Source organism: Enoplosus armatus, chromosome 5 (genome assembly GCF_043641665.1).
Source record: "Enoplosus armatus isolate fEnoArm2 chromosome 5, fEnoArm2.hap1, whole genome shotgun sequence".
Taxonomy (NCBI): Eukaryota; Metazoa; Chordata; class Actinopteri; order Centrarchiformes; family Enoplosidae; genus Enoplosus; species Enoplosus armatus.
This window is the reverse complement of record NC_092184.1, coordinates 14,235,608-14,252,591: the sequence shown is the minus strand read 5'-3', so window position 1 is coordinate 14,252,591 and position 16,984 is coordinate 14,235,608. Positions and strand designations below refer to the sequence as shown.

The window sequence follows — 16,984 nt, the reverse complement described above, 5'->3', positions numbered from 1 at the left end:
AAACATTTTGTTTTGAATGAGACACTTAAGAACTGTGCATTCAGTGAAAACATCAGTTTTACAGAAAATCGGTCCTCTTACGTCCTCAATAAAGTTCCAAAATATCAGCCTTGAGCTGCTGTCTCTCTGAGTGCAGACTTCCCGTGTTAATATTTGCCTTTTTCTGTAATGGCCATAGATTTTATTGAAGGGTTTGCAGAAGTAAAAAAGTACCACACTGCCACTAAAGTTATATAAGGTTATCAACGTATCTGGAAAAGGTGCGGCTTGGGGATTAATGGATATACTGGAGGTGTGATAAACTACCCAAGTGTCCGTGTTCTTTTTTTCATAAATAAGTATTTAACAGTGTCCGTGTTTGTGTGTGCACACAAGTAGTTTCTATATGCTACCTGTAAGTACACATGGCTGAGACTCTTGTCCACGCTGTAGCGTTTCCTCATCTTAACTTGCAGCAGGTTGTTGATCAAGTCGATTGCTGGAAAAACAAAAGTATATAGATCGGTCGGTAAAAAGAAACTGACTAGTTAAAAGACCATGAAGTCATTACAAATATTAATATACACTAGCTTCATCTGAATGATTCTATTCCTGCATATAGTTGTTGTAGAAATACAACGCAATGAACAGGAACCATGTTTGAGATGACTGTATCATCATGATCTAGATGGAAACATCATCGAGGATCGGGGCACTATTACAAAACATATTGTGAAATTGAAACATTCTATTTCTTAATGGCTTGTCCTACTTTGTTTGTTCATGTTAACCTTCCACATATACACTCAGTGGCTAGTTTATTAGGTGCACCCAGCTAAAACTAATGCAGTCTATTACAACAGTCCTGCAATAAATCCTCCCTTCATGAAGGTTATAATGTTCAGTTTGTGTTGAAACTGTTCCAGAGAGGTGCTGATTCAACTTTATGACCATTTTGGAGGATGTAGTTTGTGCTGCTGTTGAGCTGTATTGCAGAGTGTTTCTGTTATTTAGTCAACCCGCATGGACATAATGATAGAAACACCTATAGTACAGTTTAACTCTAAACACCTCCTAAAACACTTTCAACAAAAACTAAACAGACCTTCATAAAGGTGGGATTTATTGCAGGACTGTTGTATTAGACTGCATTCCTTTTAGCTGGGTGTACTTAATAAACTGGTGACTGAGTGTATTTCCACTCCCATCTCTTGGTGTGTCTAACAATGAAGCTTCCTTCTGTGTTTACCATCACTGGAGATCTGCTTCCAGGGGTTGGGAGGGTACATGAAGGCTGCGTTGTGGATCTGGTCATTGATATCCTCATCCTCATTAAACGGGAACGTCCCACTCAGGCTGACATACATAATGACGCCGACCGACCACATGTCCAGTGAGCGGTTGTACCCCTGGTTCAGCAGAACCTCCGGGGCCAGGTAGGCGGGGGTGCCAACCACCGAGCGGCGGAAAGACTTCTCACCAATGATACGGGCAAAACCAAAGTCACACAGCTTCACCTGAGAGAAGCAAACCGTGAGGGAAAATAGACAAGGTGTCAGGTTATCATTAGGTTTGTTTGACGCAAAAGGAAGTGGTGAAATGACAGAACATTTGAGGATAGATGTGAGGAAACACATCTGAACAACTGCACTTCAAGTGCTTAGACGTGTGTGTGAAGAGTGTGAAACAAGTAACGGCTGCATATGAGAAAGGGTTTTAGAGTGTGAATGTGTATTTGTGTGTGTGTGTGTGTGTGTGTGTGTTTGTGTAAGTGTATACCTGGGGGAAGGGATCCGCAGAGGCAAGCAGCACATTCTCAGGTTTCAGATCACAGTGAACGATGTTCTTAAAGTGCAGATGTCTCAGAGCTGCGAGAATCTGCCCATACATACGCACATGCATACCCACAGCCGCACAAACAGGATATGAATTAGTTTGAAGCAACTACAAAGCCACATACAAATACACACTTTCAAAGATAAGTTATGACACATTAAATATGCATCATGACCGCCAGACAGGCAGACCACAAAAAGCATGCAGCGAGACACTGCAGCAGCAGGACGTCATTGTCAGTAATAAGTGACATACACACACACAACAACAGAAACACTTTCCATGTCATAGCATAAATATGCACACACCCTTCTTTGCTGGGGTGCATACACACCTGTGTGATGAGGAACTTGGTGAGCCTCTCAGGCAATCTGCCTTTCTCACTGGAGAGGATCATCTCCAGCATGTCACCATGTAGCTTCTCCATCACCACAAACACTTTCTCTGGGGTCTCAAACATACACTCCAGGTTCACAATGCCCAGGTGACGCAAACTCTGAGAGAGGCATCAGAGAGGAGGAGGAGGGGGGAAGAAGGAGGAGATATGGGATGAAATGGAAATTGGGATTCGTTTGGAAAAAGGGGAGATGGAAATAGCAAGCGAAAGAGGAGAGAGGGGTGAAAGAGAAGTATTGACAGAGACAGAGTGGGAGTTAAAAGATCAGATTAAACCGTGTGAAAAACAGGAACAGTATGACAGTTTGAGGTGAATGAGAGTAGAAAATTACAGAGACAGACAGTATCAGCAAAAAACAGTAAACCACAGGAGAGGAACAGCATGGAGAAGAGAACATTGATTATTACATAGCTATGGTCCAAACGTTCCCTAAAAGGCATTTTTATTACTCATATTTATGTGTATATTTTTGTATTTCACTGGAAACCTGGTGAATATGTGAGAGCCAGAAAGGCCAAGTGAGTAAGAGAAGTTTAAAAAGAGACAAATGCATCTCTGTCTCCATCTGCTGGTGAACGTGAATGTATTGTACATTTGAGCCTAAACCAGAGAAATTCAGGTTAAACAACAAAAAACGCACTAAACATACAGTAGGAAACAATACAACACCACATAAAAGACTTATTTGGTGTGCAAGACAGTAACACATAAAATGACATTATTCTTACCAAACTAATACCAAAACGCTATTTTGATCATATATTTTACATTTTTTTATTTGATGTTCATTAAATTATTTCTAAAATTAAGCTAGTTTTCAGTTCCGCCCCCATTAATTCACCCCTTTAACTAAAATACAATGATTCTTTTTTTTTTTTCTCAAACATGCACATTCCTGTCATTTGTACTGTTTTAAAAGTCTCTACATTTTAGAGCCTTTAAATTAATAAACAGTATGTTTGTTGGTTATTGATCCGCAGCCTTGTTTACAATTCTCCTGGATTTTGAAGAATGAATATTGGATTTGGATGTCCTCATATCTCTGCACAGCAAGTACAATATGAAAAAGATAGGTGAGGAAGTACCGCAATTGATTGAGATTGTGTTCCCAAAACGCCATTGAATCATCACTTTCTTTTAAAAGTGAACATTTCATGCAAATACCATACACAAATGACAAATGACATTACAAATGACTGTGGACAATCTAAAATTTTTTCTTGAAATTTTAAGCTTTCAATTGTAGACGGCAGTTATCAGATAACTCTGACCGTTTTGATCTTTGTAAATGGAAATCTGGCTATTGTTAAACCACACAGCCCAGGCTAATGTTTCCCAAACGGATCATCTCAGTGCTTTAATACTGTTGTCCTGTTGAAACACTCATAAGTACTATGAGGGTGGGGTTTTCTTTTCCTGGTCCAAAAAACCATAGATTGGTTTGGCCAGACACAGAATCATCTCTTCCTTAGAAGTAAACATAAGAGGAACTGTTTGATGCACTTCCTTTTAGAAATGGTTCTTAACATGATTTATGCTGGAATTGGAATATTGGAATGAATGTCAGCATTTTTCATGTATGTGCTAATATAACTAACCACGACAATATCCAATATATAGCAAAGCACCTGTTACCGTGTCAGCATTTGTATGTATGTACAAATGATACCCATTTACAGCTGCAGTGAAACGTACGTGTGTGTGTGTGTGTGTTTACCTGCAAGATGGCCACCTCATTCCTCAGCTGGCTTTCCTGCTTGGTGGGAAAGCGAAGCTTGTCAATGACTTTGACAGCTACGTCCCTGCCTGTCTTCCTGTGCTTACCTGATGAACAGATGGAGTGTTAGAAACAGATGTGGTTGTGAACAAGTGGACATATATTGGGCCCTGAGTTTGTGATGTACTTAAAATAGTACTCCATTGAAAAAAGATCAAATTCAAGGCTGCAGAACCAGACATATTGTCTTTTTTAGTCCCTGCATTCCTCTTCCTTGTCAAAACCTGCCACCTACATTACCCACAATGCAACTCCACTGCTGACAGTTGGGTCAGAGATTTGGGCGTGTTGTGCTAGTAGCAACAGACTTGACACACAAACATCACTAATGCATCAGTATGTTTTGGGGGATTTGTGATGTTCTGTCTTGTGTCTTGTTAGCTTTCAAATTTAGACACCATTGTTTCTATTCAGCACTTTAACCTATTCATTTTGAGCACAGCAATCTAGAGATCAATCGGCATCACTGGACATAGAGCTACATACCTCCATAAACTATTCCAAACTGCCCAGATCCCAGCACTTCATCAGCAAAAATCTGGTACACTGTACCAATATCCTGTAAGAGAGCAATATTTCATACATTCATCATCATCCTCTGTATAATTCATTCAATTCATTCATTTAAAGATTGGAGGAAATTGCTAAAAGTGACAAAAAGTCATACCACATTCTCTTGGATTTGACTATTGGACACAGATATGCTGATGGAGGCTTGTCCTGAAAATACAACACCAGGAACAAGGTATAGGTTATTTATGCTATTGTGAGCTCTAAATTGTGCAGCATTCAATAAGACACAACTTGTCAACAACTAATATCTCGCATGTACTGTACAGAGAACTCGATGCATACTAAACTTACTGGAAGAGTTTGTGCTTTATTTGACCATCACGTTTGACACAGCCTTCATTTGGGTGTTTTTGAATAAAGAGAAGACTCTTCCAGTTAGTCAGTTAGGGTTGGCAAGTTGTTTTTTCAATTCAATTTGGTCCATTTTTATTTGAGCAACCAGTTGGCTGGTGACGTAGCAACAGCACACTCCTGTTTGGCATATAACTGACTTAACCACCACCTTCATTTGACTGCCCTCAACTTACTGTGAGGTGTGTTCCCTGCAGCCGGAGGTGCGTCCTGAAAGATGACTGGCATGAGGGCCTGGCGAATGACGCTCTCCCACGCCTTGGCCACCTCACGTCCAATGCCGCTATTGGGAGCTACTTGGCTGGGAGAGGGAGGGGTCGGGGGGAGAGTCGGGGGGTTGCTGGGGGACAGAGCGGGGAGGGTGTTGGGGTCCTCCCCTACAAAGTAGCACATGGCGCCTGTGATGAGCTCAAAGCAGTGAGGATTTGTGCCTGGGGGGACAAGAGTGAAGTTGCCAGCGGGACGCACCTCCAAGATCTCAGACAGAGGGATCTCCTGCAAGAAGATGGACCAGTCACCAGCAATAAAAATAAAAGGTTGCACACTTCAATAAATGACCTGAGATCATAGCTTTTCACGGTGTAAACGATATTTACCTTGTAGTATTTGTTGGAGGTGTTGTTCTGGAAAAGGATGATGCACTTGCAGTCCAGACGCCAGTAGTGCCTCTTTCTCTGTTGGGGGTTGGAGCAGGGTCGGATGGGGTGGGGCAACGAAGGTAAGTCAGGACATTGAGGGGTGGGAGAGAGGACAGAGGGTGAGGGAATGGGCATGGATGGGGGCAAAGTTCAGGGATCCATATGAATGCATTTCAAGTTGGGAGTTGGCGTCCAGAGGAAGAGAAGAGTGGCCACATGATAGGAAGGATGAGCAGGAGTACAAGCTGCAAGATGAGAAAGTGGAAACAAAGAGAAAGAGAAAAGAGACAAAAGTGAAAGAAGGAAAAACAAAAGGAAGGTGTTAGTGAAGTAAGAGAGGAAAATCAAGCAAGAACAAGACTAGAGAGGCAGAGAGGTTTTTTTGAGGTCAAATATAGTGAGTACGTATGAGAAAGAAAAGGACGAAAATTGGCTTTTTCCTTGAATTCACCACATATCTGCTGAGTGCTGTTATGTTTTCAGGGAGAGTCAGCCTCATCATCAATCTTCAACTATTCTTTCTACCACACACACACACACAAGCCCGCCCGCTCGCTCACACACACACACACACACACACAGAAATAAGGAAGCAATTTGGTGTATAAAGGACCAAATGAATAAGGTTGAAATGTTTTGCGAGAGTAGCTTGAGGACAGAGAATATTGACTGATGACCAGAAGGTCCTTTATGTCTCTGAGTGAATGAAAGTGAACAAAACAAACTTGCAGCATCAAATCTGTATGTTCATCTTCTACATCAATGATAAAGAGAGAGGGCAGCATGGGAATTATGGGTAATGTTTTTACCAGTGTGTCCTTATTGCTGTAGTGAACCATCCATCCTTCCTTGATAGCCGTACTGGATCGACGGGTTGTCTGTCTCACCGACTGTACCACCCTCATCAGCGGGATGTAAACACTAAAAGAAGAAGGACAGAACTCTAACTGAAATGTGTGTTTGAGTTATTTTCTACATTCCTTCTACGGACTTGTGAGTAGTTTTTCTCCAGATGTTTGTGTTTTCCTCATACCTCTGATCACCACCGGTTCCATCCTGGTTGTTGTCAGGAGAAAAGGACCCCGGGATGCTGCACGCCTCGTCTGAGTCATCTATTGACGACTTGTCTGAGGCGTCGTACTCACTGCTGTAGTCCATGGGCACCTCGGGGTCTGCACTGGGACTCAACATGTCTGGGGGAAAAGAGAGGGAAAGAAGGGGTTAAGTGCAACTTGATTTAAAGTGTTGTGTTTAAAAAATACTACTATCACTACTACTAAGACCGCTATTAGAGGAGTACTGAATACTGAGTACTGATAATACTTACCACAGTTACTTCTGTTGTCTGAGAAGATAAAAACATTAGTGCCAATGAGTCTCAGTTTTGTTAGATACTGTGTTATATCATGTATGGTCATTAAAGTAACAATGGAAACATGCAGATGAGATATTCATACTTTCATCAAATCCATGCAGGGTTAACATGAACATGAACACATCTTCCCTCACCTCCAATGGTCTCCCCGAGGCAGTCATTAGGAACCTTATACACACATCTTTTATGGCAGTTGAACTTGCAGTCTGAGAGGAACAAAACACAATTCAGAGGTTAGATTTAGCTCACATTCTGCATCACACTGGACATCCACAAAAGAGTCTCTCTCTCTCTTCGGCTGTATTCACCTTTGCACTGAAGGCCCTGCCTGAAAAGTCCTCTCAGAAGCCTCTTGCAGTACTGGCACACTGTCGGCCGCGTGTACGAGTGGACAGCGAACGTGTGGGGAACCTTCACCTTGCTCATCAGGATCTTGTCCAAATGAACAGGTCGGCCCGTGTAGAAGCGCCGGGCGTCACTAGGGGTCCGTGGCTAGCAGAATAGAAAAGAAACAAAGACTATCAATGGAATTGATTGTGTTTGGATTAATAAACTAAAGTTGCAGGCTGGACAGCTAAACAATGAGCTGAAACTCGATAAAGCTCTGTAAAGCTGAAGGGAGCTGCAGATTCAGGTGATAATTCTCTGTAGGTTCATCGCTACAAGTGACCACTTTCACATTGTCATTTGGGACATTGTTAGATCGTTGATACATTTTGAGATATCCATCTCAACACCTTGTATGCCTTCGGTAGAAAGAAGTTCCAATGAAAATTGTTTGGGAAGCAGGAAAGTCTGTGGATTATCCTGAGTATCCAGGACATTGTTTCTGGAAAGGTGATGTTCAAATGTGTTTCAAATGAATATTTTCATCACATGTTTACTTTTAGTCTCAAACTAAAAACCTTCTAAATCAGTGACTAAACTGAGTTTAGTGAGTTTACCCAATTTGCTACATTAACTTTAAACAAAGCTGGTTAATTTGTTCAAAAAATGTTGTGCATTGGAAAGCCTCCTTAACTTTAATAGTCTTAAACATTGTGTGCATGAACCCACCAGTACCATTTGTGTGTGTGAGCGGATGAGGCTGGCGTCCTCCGTGCAGGTGGAGGCCGTCCCTACACTGTACACTGACTCAGTGGTGGAGAGACGCAGGGACTGGCTGCTGCTCAGGGAGGTGGTGGACAGCCGCCGTTTACGAGCTCCGCTGCAGTTGTTTGGGATGCTGAATGCACAGCGCTTGTGGTAGTTTAGTCCACATCCTGCAGGGGGCGGCATGGATCAAAGAACCAGGGAGCAGGAGATCAGCAGAACAAGAGAGTGGAGGAGGTGGAACATATTTGGTGAGTGCTACAATTCATTTCTCAGAGAAATTTCTGGACCACATCAAAGTGTATTTTCTCAATTACACGTCATCTCCCTATTTTCCTCACCGTCACACTTGAGCCCTTGTCTGACCAGTCCAAACAGCATCTCTCCACAGTGGTCACAGAAGGCTGGGGCCCGGTATGAATGCACATTGAGTGCATGCGGCCGAATCTGGAAATCTTCAAATGTGGCTGCCGCTAAATGAGATAACAGGGACAGAGAGTGGTCACACTGAGTGTCAAGATACAATCATACGACTGTGATTGGGCAAAATAAAGAATGATTAGATGGAAACAGGATGGAAGATAATTTAGATTTTAATGTGGCTATCTTGTACCCTAATGGCACGAGACAGTCGTATTAAAAGAGAAGAGAAGAGAGTTACTTACCAGAGAGCACCACCTCAACCAGATCTCCCTCCTGAATGTCACTGGCACCTTTAACCAGTTGCAGTATGTTGTTGGTGGACGTGTCATGCTTGAACAGCAAAATCTTGTCATAGATGCCATAGAAGCCGCACTCCGGGAACTAGAACATACGAAGAAAACATAATAGACATGTACGTTAGGAACTTTTCTTTTCATTCTGTCAATAGAAAACATGATTTAAAAAGGTCATAAATTCAATAACTGTTAAGGTTGCATCTAACATCTAATAGTTACTTTTAATTGAATTGTCAAATTGAATAATGTTTATTTGAGACTGTTTGTATATTAACAATATACAGAAGAAGTAATATAGAGGGGGCCTTTACTAAGTACTATCATGCAGCTACCATATACAGTTTGTTTCATAAAGAATGATGACAAAAGATATCAAAAAAGCTTTGTTTGTCGGTGTTTTGATTACTGTCTATCATTAACTAATTCTATCATAGTGTGTAATGCAAAGCCCCTGGAATATATAACAGCCAACACACACACACACACACACACACACAGTGTAACCACTGATATACAAGACACGCTGGCTGAATTACACAAATCAAGCAACTTGGTCAATGTGGAAAGCAGGACAAAGGAGAAACTTTATCCTATCTTCCTATCAGTCATATACAAGTACACACACACACACACACACACACACACACACGCACAGGTGTTTCCATGAAGCTCTTCCAGAGATATGAGAGATGAGTGTGTCAGTCAGAAGCCAGCAGAGCAAAGGAGGCTGTCATAGGGAAACCCTGCTCTCCTGAATAGTTAATATTGTCTGGTTCACTTCAGTGGCCACACCACACAGGACACCACAGGTCCACGCACACGCAGGAAAACAGAGAGAGAGAGAGTCATAAAAGAGAGGTTGAGGCAGAATCCCACTCTACTGTGAGAAATATAAGGATTTGAGAGAGGTTTTCTTTGAAAAAAAAACCCCATAATACTGAGTTTATGCATCTCCCTGATCTTCAGAAACTTCCCTAATCTATGTGGGGAGAAAAGTCAGTGTGCACACTATGAGAAACAAGCTCTGTAGTCAATGTTTCTGAGTGATTACATCTGTAAAAGTATTACAGCTGCCCATGTTATTCTATCTCCTGAACTCATTCCTTCCATACATTAAGGACAACTTTCCTGTCCCGTATGGTCATAAGTTGAAGTGAATATAATTGTTATTTAATGCCTTTGTTATATTGTATTTGATATGATTGTTGATAGTCGCATTATTGTGCACTTATTGCTAATCATCTGTCAATGTTAATCATTTTCTGTACCGCTTTGGCAAAAGAGTTTCCTGATCTGTCATGCCAATAAAGCTTATTCAAATTTGAATTTTGAGAGAGAGAGAGAGAGAGAGAGAGAGAGAGAGAGAGAGAGAGAGAGAGATACACAGCTGTGTAGCTGCTGAGTGAGACCAGAAGGAGAATGAAAGAGAAAGAAAATAAATGCTTTAAGTTTCGCGCACACACACACACACACACACACACACACACACACGCACACACACACAATCCTTTCTTGTTGTTGTTTTTCCTATGGTCCAGTTAAGATTCACCATCTGGCCGCGCTCTAACAACTTACAGGAAGGGGAACCCGGGTCTCCACCTTGGAACGACACACATACACCTCCTCCTCACATACCAGCAGACACTCCCCCCTTACAAACAGCAACACACAACCTCCCCACACTGTTTCCCTTCTTTTCTCCTAAACACACACACATACACACACAGTCTCCCCCTCAGTTTCCCCAACAGGCACTCCACATCACCACATCTGAAATCCAGGCCTGGCTTGTTCCGCTGCCAAGCTACACAGTGAGTCCACCACGCCCCAGCAGTGGGCTCCTGCTACTGACCACACAGTCAACAGCGAGACACAAAACAGCACACAGTGGCCTTTTCTTTTTCTTTTTCTTTTTTTAAGTCTAAAGAAGATCCTTAACCTAATCAACAAATATTACATCCATAAAACAAATCACAGAAACAAGGTCACGCCAAAAAAATAGATAATAACTGGCAGTGGTGCGAAAGGTGTGTGTGAGCAAATCAGTGCAGTGCAACCATTTAAATAACAACTTATTCAAATAAGACAAAAGAAAACACAGAAGAGAGATTATACACAGAATGAAATAGAGGGTAAGATTTGAAGGATGGAGGTAATATGGAACTAAAATATAATTTAGAGGAAAAGTAGTCGTAACTTTCTTCTTACAACACAGTTACTTTTGACTGATGCCAAAGTCAATGTTGCAGCTACTAAACAGACATTTGTGACGACCTCTGATTCTGTCAGTGCTCCTCCTGCTGTTTTGTGTTCTCTTTTTGCAGGTAGAGATGGGCGGAGCCATCCAATTTGTCTTTCACATGGGCATGCTGGGCCTAGGTTATTTAGGCTGGCTCTGTATTCTGTCTCTCTCTCTCTCACCTGCCATCATCATTTGGTCTTTTGGTTTGGTTTACCCCTTGGTTTTGCCTTTACAACACTACACATACATTCAGCATTGCATTCACCACGTTTTTACAGGAACACGGCTACGGCCAGGTGATTATTACCCACTTAAATGAAAGCTGTCCTCCAAATTATGACTTTTTCAGCTTCCCTTGGGCACGTGGCTGTAGAGGAGGCCTTGCTACAATTTCTAAACATAATTTTAAGTGCAGCCTTATTTCCTGTAATGATTTATCAAGTTTTGAGGTGATGTTGTTTAAAAATATTCTGGTGTTTAGACATGGTATGGATCTAAACAGTGTCTCCATGGGACATTTCAATGTCTCTGACCATTTGTGTATCTTTTTCCAGGCTACTATAAAACCCCACAAGAAAAAGATACAGTTCAGTGTTGCCAGTAAACACGCAGCTTAGTCATGCTCCTAACAGTGTTAGTGACAATTTGCCCATTCTTCCAAATTCAAATAACCGGTTTGGCATCTTTAATCAGTTATGCTTCTCTACTCTGGACAAGGCTGGTTGCCCCTGTCAAAACTCAACTGAAGTCCTCTGTCAAAACACCCCGTGGATGAATGAAGTGATCTTGAACTTGAACGCAGGTGGAACTCCAGTAAACTGCAGGTTCATTATTAGCTGCATAAGAATTAAATAACAAGACCAGTTTTTTTCTTATTTAGCCCACAGAAGATTTTTTGTTTCTGTTGGAACCACAAGAATCAATATTGGGATTTTTTCTATTAACCTTTTACATGTTGCTCTTGGGACAGATGATATGTCGTGAACGATGCACAGCTGTACCCGTCATTTAAACCTCCAGACATCCGCAAACTGGCTTCGCCACGTAACTGCTTAGATGACATAAAAGACTAGTCCCTTATGTCCCATGATTTTAATTCTGACAAGACAGAAGTCCTGATTATTGGTCCTGAACACATCTCAAAACAAATACAGCCACTCCTCGACTCAATTCTAACATTAAATTAGCTAGAAAAAAACTGGGATTATCTTGGACTGGGGCTTGAGCCTGGAAGTATTCCAGTCGTTTTTTTTATAGGCTCTGACCTCGTCACTCCCCACAAGGAAGCACAAAGCTCACACAGCAGGGAGTGGGGAGTGATGATAATAACATTTTGAAATGCTATATGAACAGAAGTAGTGTAGTATATGTGTTGCAATGAGAGAATGCCATGTGAGTGTAGCGGCCACTCGAGTTGGACTGCCTTAACTTTGCTTCGGCAGTGGTGATCACAGAATTTTAAAAATTCAGCAGCAATCGGAATAATCCATAAAACAAGCTGTCAACAGTTTGCGTGGGGACTATTTCTTTGGTAAGAGAAAACAATTCAGTGGACACTTTTTCTGGAAAGAGATGCTGCTGTTGAATTTTTGCAATTTTTCGATGTTGTGAGCAACACAAGTAAAATTCCATCTCCATTGTACTGGTGTGGAGGCAGAGATGGATATCTCATAAGCTAGATAAAACCCAAACTATCTGTATGTCTAGATACCACCAGTGGTAAATGAGGAAATATGTTGTTTTTTGTTTTTTGTGGGGTTTTCTTTTCTAACTTTTAACCCCAACAGACTACATAAATGTTGATACAGATACTAATAAGAAGAGGCTCCAAACTTTCCAAAGTCCAGACTTAAAAACCCACTAAAGTTCAATGACAGGAGTGAATCATGTAATAACTGCATGCATTAGTACCTGGGATTCCCACAAATAGGACCAACTGCTGCCACTTGTAATTACAAAACACCCACAGAGCCCAGATCAGAGGAGACTCCCAGCTCTGCCCAAATCCACAGACAAGCCTCAGCCTAAGTCATTTGTAAGCCCCACGCCGCTGTTTGATGCCAGCTTCTCTACTATTAACCCCACACTGTTACTGCTCACTTCTTTCCTGAGCAACTCAAGACACAAGGCAAGTAATATTATCCTGCGTCTACTGTCCAAAACATACACAATGTACCGACCACAGCTGCCGTTGCCACGTCTGTGCAGACCACAAGTCTTTACAGCTCCACAGCACAATATCCCAACTCCCCAAAACCACAGTTACCCCAGAGAAAATTACCATTTTCTTCTTTTCTTCTCTCCCAGTCCCAGTTTTCAGTGAAAGTACAGGGTGGGAAGAGCACAAAGCCTCACATTACTTCTGTCTGTATGTCAACATGGTGAAAAATGACATTCTTTTTTTCTTGTAATTACATAATCATCTCTATATGTTTGTGTGTAAACTGTATATCTGGCTGTGAGGTGTAGAGGTTAGGAGTATTGTTGCAAGATATTGTGCGTGTGTGCTTGTGTGTAAAGTCTGCAGACAAAGAGCTGGCTGTATTATCATACATACTGTAGTATAGTGTACTGTGGTTTGCCCGGAGACAGGGCTGTGTCTCTAGCCGGTTTCTTTGGGTTACCAGGGATCAGGTTGCTCTGCGTTGCCTGCACTATTCCTGCAGCTCTTCGGGCCAATGAAGCCATTATGAGTGGAATGAATTATGGACTAGGCTTTCTTTATCCCAACCCCTCCCTCTTTTTCTCCCATCACCTCCACAGTGCCTTGTTTATTAACAATCTCCTTAGTTTTCTTCAGGTCTGTCCAGCTTTCCTTATCGCTCTATCTTCTTTTTCCATTAGATATCAGTCTCTTATACTTCCCAATATGTTTTATGAGCTGCTCTGAAAAGGAACGACCTACAAAAGACCTATAAAGTAGACTAAAAGAAGAAAAGGATGCACAAAGTATTCTGTCATTTTTTCTGAACTTTGCCAGCCACAAACATTGTCCTCGAAGTGGTCCACTCCCTCTCTCGCACGCTGATGTAATGTGAAGGTCGGCCAGGTTGTCTTTGCCAATGACTTGACTCACTTCATTCAAGGCTTCGATGCTGTGTTCTGTTCGAAGGAAGATTCTTTATCTGAACTGCTGCAGTCCTAAACCATAAACTTGTTCTACTTCCATTTTGTGTATGAGCCTTTTAAACTCTCTCATTAAATATGTCATATTTTGATATTTTCTATTAATCATTTAAGTCATTTATCAAGCCAAAATGCTAAATATTAGATGGTTCTAGGTTCTCAAGTGTGAGTTTTTTTTGTCACATATGATAGTAAATGAAACATCTTTGGGTTTTGTACTGTTGGTTGGACAAAACAAGCTGAACTTGTCAGTTTCGGCTCTAGGAAATTGTGATGGGCATTTTCACTTTTTTTTTACATTTTCTTGAAAGTAAGTGTCAGATCAATCGATAATAAAAATGATTTGTTGCTGCCCCAGACTCTATGAGGGATTATATATACAGTATGTAGAATTTAGACTGCAACAAAATGCATGTTATTAGGATTCTGGAGCTGTCAAATATGATTGCTGGCATATACTTTAGTGCACTTGGGTTTTACAACAGCATCATCATAACCAAGAAATAACATTGATTGTCAACGACATACCATTGATTAACACTTTGATACGCACATGTTGCTTGGATTCCCATACCAACATGCAATGAGACATAAAAGCTTACTTTGATCACAAGAACCAGAGACACACACCAATCGTTTCATCCTCAGTTAAATGGTAGGCGGTACACTGGGACTGATGGGGTTAACAGGAACTTGTCAAAGCCATTAAAACTGGAATGCAAAAGTGAACAACCAGCTATCTAAATGCACAGCTGACGCATCCCTCATCACCATCACCCTAAACAGCGTGGGTATTAGTGTGCTGTTCCTACTGTCAGTAATGTCAATAACGGCAAACACTTTTATCCAGATTACTCAATCAGTCATTATTAAAAACACACACTCACACAAAAGGATCTAAACACTCGAAAACAAACAAAACAAGTGATATCACTCTGTGTGTACACTTTACACACAAAAACACCTTTCTCATCATATCAGCATGATGTCATGGAACAAGGCTTTTGTGAGAGAAATTTGAGCTCAAAAACATTGTAGTCCAAACACACTTGATGCCACAACGTTGGGTGCTATTTCCTCTCCTCTGTGCTCGTATTCTGCTGGTTCTTGTCGACCACCTCAACCCCTGGCCATATGACGCGGGTCACAAGCACAGAGGTAGTGACTGAGATCTTTTATCTGACGTGCAACAAGTGCAGACAAACTGGAACCTGAATGGTGTGAAACAATGACCTAATTCCTTCTTCCTCTTCCACGTTTCCCCTGTGTATGTGCTGCCGCATGCACATGACAGAAGCATCAGATCAACGTCTTGTAATGATGAATGAATGGCGGTTTTATTCATTCAAAGACAAACTAGACAGAAAACATAAGAAAGGACATGCAAGGAATTGAACAGCAGCAGGGGCATGCAGAGTTTCTCTCAACACTTCAGCAACAGGTTGGCATCACCTGATCAAAGCACTGATGCTTACACACAAGCACCAGCGCGGATGTCCAGTCGAGTCAGTTGCATTTCAACCTTGAGGGCTTGTCAAACAGCCGTAAAGCGGTGCTGCTAAATATAGACCCTCTTTATATAAAGACGTTGCATGTGTGAAGAACACAAAGACTTTTATGTCCTGCTGAGAAAGCTGCTTGCTTCTGCTTTTCATCCTCCCCATCACTTCCCCTCCAGCAGCTCAGCATGAGCCACCTTGGACCGCCAAGCCGCACAAACATACAAGCACACACACACACACACACACACTCATACTCACACACAATCAGATTAATGCAACAGCTTCAGTGCCATCTAACCAAAGCTCTGCAGTTCATAGACATGCAGCAAATGTAAGTAGTTACTCCTCAATGAAGCAGTCGAGATGAAGCCTGTATTTTGTTTGATGTCACTGATGGAATTATTGTCATAAAAGGGTATTTATGCAACCTGTGCCGTTGTGAATTCACATAGGAAGCATGACACTTGGGATGTAACTTATACTCCACCATGCTGGTGGTTTCTTTGACATCAACATGTTGATGTTTTTCCCCACATGAAGGGAAAATCCACAAGGTCAGTGAACTAACAAAGAAAGGACTTTAGGCCAGGAGGCTGCTGTATTATGTGAGTTCTGTATCAGTACCATTGTAGTCACCATATACCATTAGTTTTACTTATTTAGTAAGTAATAGTAGTGCCAGTAGCACTAATAGCAGTTATTCTTGTATTGTCATGATTAGTATTAGCAGTATTTCAAAGTATTGATGTTATCCGTAACCTCAAAGACACAGGAAACTGCAACCGTGAGCTTATGGTTCATAGCTCTTCAAAAGGTATGTATAGACATCAGAGGAGGAAGAGTGAAGGCATATCAAATGCAAGGCAGTTATCACAGTTATCACAGTCACAGAGAGTACAGACACACACACACACACACACACACACACAATGTGATGACAATATAATGTCAAAGAAAATCTATATAATATCAGCAATTTATTAGGTTATTGTAGTTAGTGTAGAATATTTCAACGTTTAAGAGCCATCCAACCAGTTCGTCAAGACTTCACATGACATGGCCGACATTTAATTTTCTGATCAGTGTACATAAAGAACATCTTGGTAACATGGAAGAATAATTTCAAAATGGCGCTTAAAGTACCGCTTAAAACTTCCACATTCTGGGAAAATTGACAGTTTTATGTCCCTGGGACAAGTAGTAGACTGAAGACTGAAATGGAATAAAATGATACTCCGACCACTTTAAACTGTTCTTTGGAGACGTTGCTTTGTTTCTTAATAGTGCTGTGAAGAACGACCGGGGGGACTGAGATGTTACAGAATGACAGGAGCTGGATTCATGTTTACACAGTGCGGGACGTTACAGAAACACTGC

At 41.5% G+C, this 16,984-nt stretch overlaps 1 protein-coding gene across 3 annotated transcripts in view; it reads right to left on the bottom strand.

The window, feature by feature from the left end:
• Nucleotides 1-16,984, bottom strand: part of prkd2 (protein kinase D2) — a 33,019-nt gene that overhangs the window by 1,993 nt on the left and 14,042 nt on the right. Inside the window, exons 2-18 of one of the 3 annotated variants that reach the window (XM_070905376.1) lie at nucleotides 8,684-8,822; nucleotides 8,360-8,491; nucleotides 7,983-8,188; nucleotides 7,235-7,418; nucleotides 7,061-7,132; nucleotides 6,879-6,896; nucleotides 6,585-6,744; nucleotides 6,361-6,472; nucleotides 5,510-5,587; nucleotides 5,090-5,408; nucleotides 4,657-4,709; nucleotides 4,476-4,548; nucleotides 3,930-4,036; nucleotides 2,150-2,311; nucleotides 1,759-1,857; nucleotides 1,229-1,496; nucleotides 393-478 (exon numbers count right to left, since the gene is read on the bottom strand). In XM_070905376.1, the coding sequence (XP_070761477.1) occupies nucleotides 393-478; nucleotides 1,229-1,496; nucleotides 1,759-1,857; nucleotides 2,150-2,311; nucleotides 3,930-4,036; nucleotides 4,476-4,548; nucleotides 4,657-4,709; nucleotides 5,090-5,408; nucleotides 5,510-5,587; nucleotides 6,361-6,472; nucleotides 6,585-6,744; nucleotides 6,879-6,896; nucleotides 7,061-7,132; nucleotides 7,235-7,418; nucleotides 7,983-8,188; nucleotides 8,360-8,491; nucleotides 8,684-8,822 (2,268 nt within the window). Of the gene's footprint in view, nucleotides 1-392; nucleotides 479-1,228; nucleotides 1,497-1,758; nucleotides 1,858-2,149; nucleotides 2,312-3,929; nucleotides 4,037-4,475; nucleotides 4,549-4,656; nucleotides 4,710-5,089; nucleotides 5,409-5,509; nucleotides 5,588-6,360; nucleotides 6,495-6,584; nucleotides 6,745-6,878; nucleotides 6,897-7,060; nucleotides 7,133-7,234; nucleotides 7,419-7,982; nucleotides 8,189-8,359; nucleotides 8,492-8,683; nucleotides 8,823-16,984 lie in introns of all 3 variants that reach the window. The other 2 variants (XM_070905377.1, XM_070905378.1) reach the window with 2 other exon arrangements.